The sequence below is a fragment of the Neodiprion pinetum genome, chromosome 3 (genome assembly GCF_021155775.2).
Source record: "Neodiprion pinetum isolate iyNeoPine1 chromosome 3, iyNeoPine1.2, whole genome shotgun sequence".
Classification (NCBI taxonomy): domain Eukaryota; kingdom Metazoa; phylum Arthropoda; class Insecta; order Hymenoptera; family Diprionidae; genus Neodiprion; species Neodiprion pinetum.
Window position 1 is genome coordinate 34138626 of NC_060234.1, and position 8780 is coordinate 34147405.

Consider the following 8780-nt stretch of genomic DNA (forward strand, 5'->3'; position numbering starts at 1 on the left):
GCAAAATTCACTCAAGTTCATTACTGAGAGCCGATTACCTTCGAGGAGAATATTAAACGTTCGCGAAAAGATTTACCACACTTACGCATTAGCCTCGTGAATTATACGTTACTGTTGGCTGCGTGCGTCACTGAAATCGATAGGAAACCTCGAACGGCTCTCGAAGCAGCCCCTAATCGATTCTGACTTTTCTCTCGATCCATTGACGTATTCTACGGCAAATATAAGGAAACGCATCTACGCCGCGAAGTGACGTGAGACGTCCAGTCTCGTCAAAGCCGGGTGGAGGAGGCTGGTTGGGTCAGTGTTGTTGCCATACGTTAATTAATACCGTAAGTTCTGATAAACGAGGTTAAAGTTCATACCAGAGAACAGCGGTTATTGATGCATAGATTACTGTTTTCCAGACGATAATTTTTACCCCGCTTTGAGGTACGATCTTGGGACCAACGCGTCGATAAAATACGTTACAATGACGGAAACCGAAAACATCTTTATGTTTGTGCCAAACATTATTGGTAAAGCGTTTATTCATTTGGCGTATAATGCTGGTTCGAATGTGGTGGTTGTCATTTTTTTTTTTTTTTTACAGTTGTTTGCAACATGTGGATTTAAGCTAGTATAATTAGATCATTAAATAGGTGTAATTGTTTCAATAAATGCGGTATAGGAAGTATCGCTGCGATCGACAAACTCAAACCGCAGACAAAGTGTCGCAAATCCCTCCGAATACCGAATTTTAAATCAATTCGCTCATAAGATTAGCACAATTTGGAGCACTGTGGCATCTAGATATATTTCACAGTCCTCTATCCCCGCATTGGTATTAGCAAAGCCAGGCATAATGTTGGAGCATTTCAGAGGTTTCATTTATTGATTGAAACTGGAGGGTATTCAGCCAGAAAATTTTCACATGATAAGTAAAAAGAAAATGAAACTTTACAAAACTAATTTGGCAGTTGAAGTGATTTTATTTGAAATGTAAAAATTTCACCCAGTCAGATTGACAAGGCATACTATAGAGCTGTGAAAAAATTTCAGGTAATAAGAGATTTCCTTGGATACTGTGAAAAGTGTAATGAAAGTTCTTATAATATGCCTAAGATTTGACGTTCAAAATTGAATACTAAATGCAATTCAGTTAGTAATATTTCAAGGAAGTTAGAATCGCCTTAGATTTAAGTAAGAACACAACGAAAGGTTTGCATGTTTGAAGAACATTAAAATCATTTGAGAGATTTATAAAAAACATAATATGAATGTCTTTTACTAACATATTCTACTTTGAATGAAATTCTATCTACAGGTTACGGGAGGGTGATTCTGGCCTTGATATCATTCTATTTTATGCCAACAAACCACATAATTGCATCATGGTGCTATATAATTAGCGGATTATTAGACGCAGTGGACGGTCATGCGGCAAGATATTTCAATCAGAGCACAAAGTTCGGCGCGATTTTAGACCAACTGACAGACCGTGTTGGCACTATGTGCCTCTGTGTAACTCTCAGCCAATTTTATCCAGCTTATACATTCTGGTTTCAACTAAGCATGGCCATTGACATTGCTTGCCACTGGATTTACTTGCACACGTAATAAAACAAATCTTTCATGAAAATAATAAGAATTTTAGAAGAAGTTGATTTGTGTCAAGTTTCAACATACAATAATGTAGTAGGTGATATATTTAATCTCAGTACTCATTAGATTCTCATTTCGATTTTTCAGAACACTTTTGCAAGGAAAAACGAGCCACAAATTTGTTGATATGTCTGAAAATCCCATAATGCGTGTTTACTATACAAATCGTCAGGTTCTTTTCTTTATGTGCGCTGGAAACGAGGCATTTTATGCCGCTCTGTACCTTCTGCATTTCACAGAAGGACCCATATGTAAGTATATTTTAATTTTTAATCATTCGCTAATAATCTACATATTTACTTTCTAACAGAGACTGGTTTTTTAGATTAATTAGTCTGGAAAATATCAGAACATGTTAATTACGAGAAAGGATTTGATAGGGACAAATATTGGAATGTTTCTGTTTACAAAATGACAGCTTAAATTTTCTTATAGATTGAAAATAAATCTACGTATAATTGAATAAATTTGTGTTACAGTGGCTGGTATGAATATATTCAGAGCGGTTCTCTACGTCTCAGCTCCAATTGCAATAGTGAAGTCTCTGGTCTCTGTTTTGCATGGGTATGTGGCATGCATTAATCTGAGTATTATCGATGTGAAAGAGCGAGAGGCGCTGCGCAAAGCGCATTAACTTTGCTTCCATCCTTACCCTGATACTAGTCAGTCAAGGAATTTAGCTTTAACGACCTCTCTGTCAAAACAAAGAATGAATATCTACTCATTTTTCATTATCTTCCTCGTTATAATTACTATGTGGTTCAACAGTAAATACATTATACAAATATGCCTATTTATGTTAACTGACTAAAGTTCAATGGATAAGTACTTGTTAACCAATATGAACAAAATAGAGTGATAGGTGGCAGTGTTGTGTTCAAACTTTGAACTCAAAATTGACTACACATGATAAAGTTAACAAACTGAATTCAATCGATATGGTTAAAATACATATTAATAAATGTTATCAATTATAATTGACTGGCATTAACTTTGATGTATGACTTATTTTTACGCGTGTTACAAATCAAATTTTACAGTTTCAAATACTGTATACGTGGCTGTATTTTCTTCTGTTAATATTGTTTTTACTCTAAGATTAAGAAGATGCTGGTATCATGCATGAATGGACGATCATCAATTTACCTATCCTACTATATGTTAGCATGTTAATTCAAACAAGAGTGTCTATTGTTATTGTTTCATAGCATCTTAATATATGCATAAGCCTAGTCAATTTCTTTCCCTTTATTATTGGTATATCATTTATACTTGTGCACAGAATGTACACGCAGTATTCAGAAATTTAGTTACAACTCTATTAGATGAAATAGCGATACTGTTTGTCACCTTCGTGCAAAATTACAAACATTACAAGAATAAAGTATCAAAACAATGATTATTGCATTCTGCTTCAAAAAATATATACTTTGCAATTGATTTTATAGCAAGGGTGTTTGTAGCGACGCTCTACAAAAAATATTTATCCATATACATATATTTAGAAATAAAATGTCATTGACTACATTTTTCACTGACCGAAGTAAAAATTTAACATGGCAGCTGAATATATTGAAAGTCGAATTTGATTCCATCGGAATTTTTATTTTATATTAAGAAAATGTCCGTGAAGCTGAGCTTATAGCTGTACTAAACCGTATGCAAGCACATGCGACAGAGTGCGCAGAATGCTCCTGGTATATGTCGCTTGATGCTAAGAAGAGATTGTTTGGACTTTTAAACAGTTGTGCAGCACAGCTATCGAGTAGTTATACAAACAAGTCCGATTTCAATGGCTGTCTGAAGTTCGTGAACATAAAAGGTAAAAGAAGAGTCACGTCTAACCATTTGCATATTTTTTGTATTGCCAATGCTGTACCCATCAAAATGACGTAACATCAAGTTCAAAATTGTTTCAAAAGTGGTAATATTAAATTTTAATTCTAATAAGAATGTGATTTACATAGCTATGCGTTCATCGGAGTAAATACAGCATATTATTAGCTTGCAGTCTGAAAATTTTTTGTAACAACACAAATATACATGACCGAAATTAGTTTATAAACGTTAGATTAAATGTGGTGTGAACTTAATATAATACGAGAAAAAGTGAATCTAAATGGTGAAAAAATGTATGTATATGTACGATTTACAATAGCAAGAATAAATGTCGAGAGCTAACCTTAAAATTTTATCCTTGATTTTCCTCATCACGGCCAGTCATGTTTGGGCGCCATTTTACGACTTCAAACATACGCAGAATCACTGCAAACTTTTCACGCCAAACAATAAACTAACTTAAACTGTAGAATATAGGAAGTAAACCGACTCTTAATATAACTATCGAGCATTTTAGACAAGAGTCAACCACTTGCTAGGAACTTTGATCACCGTACTGTACTAAGAAAAATATTTGACCAGCTGAAAAAAAAGCGAATCGGAAGTTGTGGTAGGAGGAAAGAAAACAGAAAAACACAGCCGGCTATTCGGGGATCAAGAGTCCCAAACAGACATCGCGACGTGCTACGAGCGCCAGCTGCGATTTAAAATGGTGGCGCGACGTAACGATTAGCGATTGATTTGAATTGCAACTATACGAGAAATTCTTATTTACGATTGAATTGCCTGAAAATAAATACATCGCATGGTTTCTCAAATGTCTTTAACGACACAGTTTAGGTGGGAATTTGAAGTTACCGTATTAAAGAATAAGTAAATGAATAGACAATTTCAAACATAATTTTATTTATTTCGGAAGAAATGAACTATTATTAATTATAAGGATGTATAATGGCGTTAGGAAACTGGAAAATAAATATATAATTTAAATCACATGTTGTATATACGTATACATATCAAAAGTTAATATCACTATTGTTCTTTTTGAGTAGTCTCGCATACTCAAACAGCAGAAGAAACCTACATTTTGCTTGGTTAAATTGTAAAAAAATATTTCAATAAAAAATAAACACATATCGTGTAAAAGTGTGAATTCCAATTTCTGAATTTTGTTCACCTGATTTAATGTTTTTGTTCAACTGTGCTTGTCCGTTCTTCCGTCAAACATGCATTTACTCTACGAATTAGGAATATATTCATTTAAAAAAATAAAAAATCTTAATATCTTCGTATCGCAAACCAGTCGTTACAGTGTATTTGACAGTGGTATTGAAAGTAAAAATAGTGAAATTTGCAAATAGATTGGTTACTCGGAATGTTACGACCAATCAGAATCATAAACATCATTTCTTCCATATTTCGGATCGAGCAATCAGTGTAAGAAAATAAACCGTTTTGCTAATAGGATAAAATAAAGTTTCGACATGAGAGAAAAAAGGCTTCGTTTTAGGTGAAAAAATTTTCAAAAGAGAATGACACCCACAGCTTGAGATAAACTACATTGCTTACCTACTAAGTTTAATCTGATCATAGTGAGAAATTTCTCATGACTACGGAATAAAATAAAATTTATGAGAAGTTTCTACGTGTCACCTTTATACCAGATATTGTAGTAATAATTACTTTTTTCTAATTTTTGTGGAGAAAAAAAATCATGCCTAGATTAACATAAACATCAATTAATAAAATAATCATTATATTTTTAGATAGACAAATTCGTGTAACCATTATATCAATGTAAGACGATTCATGTTTAATGTTAGAAATCTTAGTAGTAACTGGTTGTGCATTTGAAGATTTGTACGTACCTAGTTTGTCTCGGGTAGGTATCATCATTCGCGGATTATTGTTATGTTACTATTTTCAAAAATCAAATCTGATCTTGATGGATATACTAGTTTCATATTTCCTTCCACATCAACCACTTTTATTTGTTCAACTAATAAATTGTGGTAATCTTCACTGCTGTCAGTTTCCGTGGAGCAGCCAAGTCCCAGCATCACAAGTTCATTAAGAAATTGGTCAGCAACTTTTCTGTTATTCAACAATCTTACATTTGATTACAGTTCAAGAATCAGCCTGCTTTGGCAATAAAAATTCTATATGATTGCGAACGTTGTATTAAGACATGATTTTCAGTAAATGACAAAGATTCATTTCAAGGAAACCACGCAGATGTTTCGTTTTAAATATTAAGCGGCCAAGAAAGAAGGAAAATTAATTTCGTCAAATATACTTTTTGCATGATCAAGATTTCTTTATTCAAGGGAAGTATGGAGTTGCTTTGTAAATCATAACGCAAACAAAGTTACTAGTCAAGTACGGAATTGAAAAAATTATTTTTTGTTACAGTTGAGCTGGTATCAATAAATCTTTCAGGGATCAATGTGCAGCTCTAGCGATATAATTCAATGTTCTGATTTCTCCCAGTTGGTAATAATCATGTAACAAATACTGAATAGCAATCAGGCAATGATAATTGACAACTATAAAACTGCACATATCACGTTATAAAATATAAATTACAACAATTATTTTGGATATTACCTGCAAACTTGCTGAGAAGATGCGCTGGTAACTTCGATAAACATAGCTTTGGTGCTGGGAGACATTTTGGTAATGTCACTGTTTGTTATTGGCGGAAACGATATAACTTGGTTCAAACTGTCCAGTAGGCATGGGTAAAGTGCCTTACCTTCCAAAAGGTATAGATATCTGTGAATACCAGAGTAAACATTGCGCTTCTTTTCTCTTCGCAAGTTATCGGCTTCTGTTTGTAAATGTTGAAACAGTGCTGCACCTGTATACGACTTTTGACGCATCAGTGGCTTGATTTCAATTTCTTTTGGAGGTTTCGCCGTATACATCAGATTTCCTTGACAAGAGACAAATAAATAAAACTGATTAGAATTCATCATAAGTACAAGTCCTATGGATGTAAAATTGATGAATGATTAGTAGTCATGAGAGCATAAAGAATTGAAGAAAAAGACAAATAAATTTCACCAGGTTTAATTAAGTCCAAATCATGCGTTGCTATCGTAGCAGCATTCCTTTTTTCGCATATCCCTTCATGAAGTTTGGTTTGTAGTTGAATGAACTTTTTGAAGCTTTCTTCTGTGAAGCTCAAATTTCTCACAACGCAAGCAACTATGTGCGGTCTGACAGTTTTAACATGTTCTGTAATTTGTACAACAGGTGTTTCATCCATCACCTTCAAGACCCTGAGCTTATGAGTCAATTTTTCAACAGAATTGATGTTGCTGTCATTTGACTCGGAAGATTTCCTTCCTTTTTTCCCTTTCTTTGATTTTCCAGGGGCTCCCGAGCCGTCGCCAACCTTGGGACAATGTTGCCTAACATAGTCTAATACCTGCTTGGTCCTACACTGATCTACAAGTTTATAAAGCCGTTTGTCCGAGAGGGGATTTCCCTTCAGATTCAATTCCTTCAATTTACCGCAGTCGGAGAGTTCCTTGGGTACAATTACTATCGAGTTATCTGAGAGATCCAAAAGTTTCAACGACTGCAAGGCGCTGATGGTCGACGGAATTTCTTTAATTTTATTACCGTTCACTCTGACTTCAGCGAGGTGAACCAACTCGGCGTAACACACGTCAGGAAACGTGCCAAACTCGTTGTTAGATAAGTCCAATATACTCAACTTGATGTTAGCGGCCTGAGATGGTAATTCTTTGAGAGCATTTAAGCCGAGGTTGAGGGTCATTAGCTGAGGCAGGTTACCGAGATCGTCGGGAACGAAATCGAGGTTATTTCTGGACACGTCTAGTACTTTTAATTTGGTCAATTTTCCGATGGCCGACGGTAGTTTGGCGATTTTATTCGAATGCAGAACAAGACTAGTGAGGTTTTCTAACTTTCCAATTTCGTCAGGTATCGCATCGAGGCACGTGTCGTTTATGTTCAAGTAGTTTAACCCTTGCAGGTTAAATATCGCCTTGTCCAACCCCGACTTTTCTAACCGCTGCGACACGGAGGCCCCGGAAAGGACCAATTCATGCCTGTTTTCTTTTCGCGCTTGGCTCACCTCCGGCCAGGATTCACCCGATGTCATTTTGGATCGATTCCTTACAAATTTTCACTTCTATTCCTATATTTCCTGTCACTATAACGTCACCGTGCAGCTGACACTTTAGGTTATGTGCCGGTTGCCTGGTTCTGGTTCTGCTTCGTTCTGCTACCGGCATCTCGATAATCGATTCTCAAACTTGACGCCATCTTAAATCCCAGGCGAGAATCGAGTCGCGAAAACCATTTCTGAATTTAAAAACGTTCGGCACACTGCTAGAGTTGGCCTCACATTACAGGGATCGTTGTGATTAACGTTGATCACGAATTTTTATTCAACTGATATTTCCCATCTCTTGAAAAGCAGAGGATGTTTCGCCCGCAAACTTCTGAGTCAGTTTTATCTAAAATGTTCGACTGTCCGCTTTTGAAATAATGGCCAATTAGAAATCTGCTTACCTTGTGGTTCTCCCTGATTTTTTGTTTCGAAAATTACCTTCGTTCGCATGTCTCTGTAAGAATTACTAACACAAATGTTAAATATGATATTCGATTTTTTTCTAAAAGATTTGCTAGATTAACTGTTGAGCAAGCATGGCAAAGCTTCAGAAAACTAGGTCAAGTGTTCGTATATAATATAATATCAAATATTGGCCTGTACGTACAATTAAACAGTTCTCGATCGGATTATCTCTGACCTTATTCTTTGCTTACTTATGTCATCATTTTTTTCAATTCTATTTACAGGTAGAAAAGTCCAAGATATATGAGCGTTGATAAAAGCTAGCATTAGCTATCCGGTTCTAAATAAATACAAATCGCATATTATCCGGGTGTATGTAAATCTAATGTTTAGTCTTGTTTTCGGCACGTGTTTTGCACACCATCCGGTCGGAAATCGTTTGTTTTAGCTTGTGATGTCTGGTTTGAACGACTTAAACGTGAACTAGGCGACTTATCGCTCGTTATAGGATTTTGGAATAATTTTAACGTTTGGGAACTAGATTAGCGCGTATATTCGGATGGAAGTAAGGATATCCGATGGTAATATATTCCTAGAACACTAAATTATTACATCGAGTGAATTACAGATTTCGTAACCGGTTCTGCTATGGGGGAGGGGGGCTGTGATACCTGTTTTCCTTTGAACATGAACCTGGCCGTCGTCTCCTTGTCGTCATAAATTTGAATAAGATAAACACAATGCG

At 35.5% G+C, this 8780-nt stretch overlaps 2 protein-coding genes across 3 annotated transcripts; one reads left to right on the top strand and one right to left on the bottom strand.

The window, feature by feature from the left end:
• Positions 1-174: 174 nt before the first annotated feature.
• Positions 175-4963, top strand: Pis (phosphatidylinositol synthase). 2 transcript variants are annotated; one of them, XM_046618241.2, is made up of 5 exons: positions 175-332; positions 408-518; positions 1307-1595; positions 1732-1895; positions 2124-4963. In XM_046618241.2, exons 2-5 carry the CDS (start codon positions 473-475, stop codon positions 2276-2278), a joined length of 654 nt encoding a protein of 217 aa, XP_046474197.1. In that variant the 5' UTR covers positions 175-332; positions 408-472; the 3' UTR covers positions 2279-4963. The 2 variants fall into 2 exon arrangements, with proteins under 2 accessions (XP_046474197.1, XP_046474198.1); XM_046618242.2 differs by having other exon boundaries at positions 191-300.
• LOC124215176 (leucine-rich repeat-containing protein 47) lies at positions 4446-7839 on the bottom strand. Its single transcript, XM_046618239.2, has 3 exons — positions 6550-7839; positions 6091-6418; positions 4446-5577 (listed from the first exon to the last, which is right to left on the bottom strand). Exons 1-3 carry the CDS (start codon positions 7616-7618, stop codon positions 5376-5378), a joined length of 1599 nt encoding a protein of 532 aa, XP_046474195.1. The 5' UTR covers positions 7619-7839; the 3' UTR covers positions 4446-5375.
• Positions 7840-8780: the final 941 nt, after the last annotated feature.

Bases quoted from the DNA above. Each gene is read 5' to 3' on its own strand.
- Pis (XM_046618241.2), top strand. From the start codon at position 473: ATGACGGAAACCGAAAACATCTTTATGTTTGTGCCAAACATTATTG. The intron at 1,596-1,731 runs GTAATAAAACAA...TCGATTTTTCAG, and splicing joins CACTGGATTTACTTGCACAC to AACACTTTTGCAAGGAAAAA. The intron at 1,896-2,123 runs GTAAGTATATTT...TTTGTGTTACAG, and splicing joins TTTCACAGAAGGACCCATAT to TGGCTGGTATGAATATATTC.
- LOC124215176 (XM_046618239.2), bottom strand. From the start codon at position 7,618: ATGACATCGGGTGAATCCTGGCCGGAGGTGAGCCAAGCGCGAAAAGAA. The intron at 6,419-6,549 runs GTGAAATTTATT...TCTCTTGTCAAG, and splicing joins TTTGGACTTAATTAAACCTG to GAAATCTGATGTATACGGCG. The intron at 5,578-6,090 runs GTAATATCCAAA...GTTGAATAACAG, and splicing joins TCTTCTCAGCAAGTTTGCAG to AAAAGTTGCTGACCAATTTC.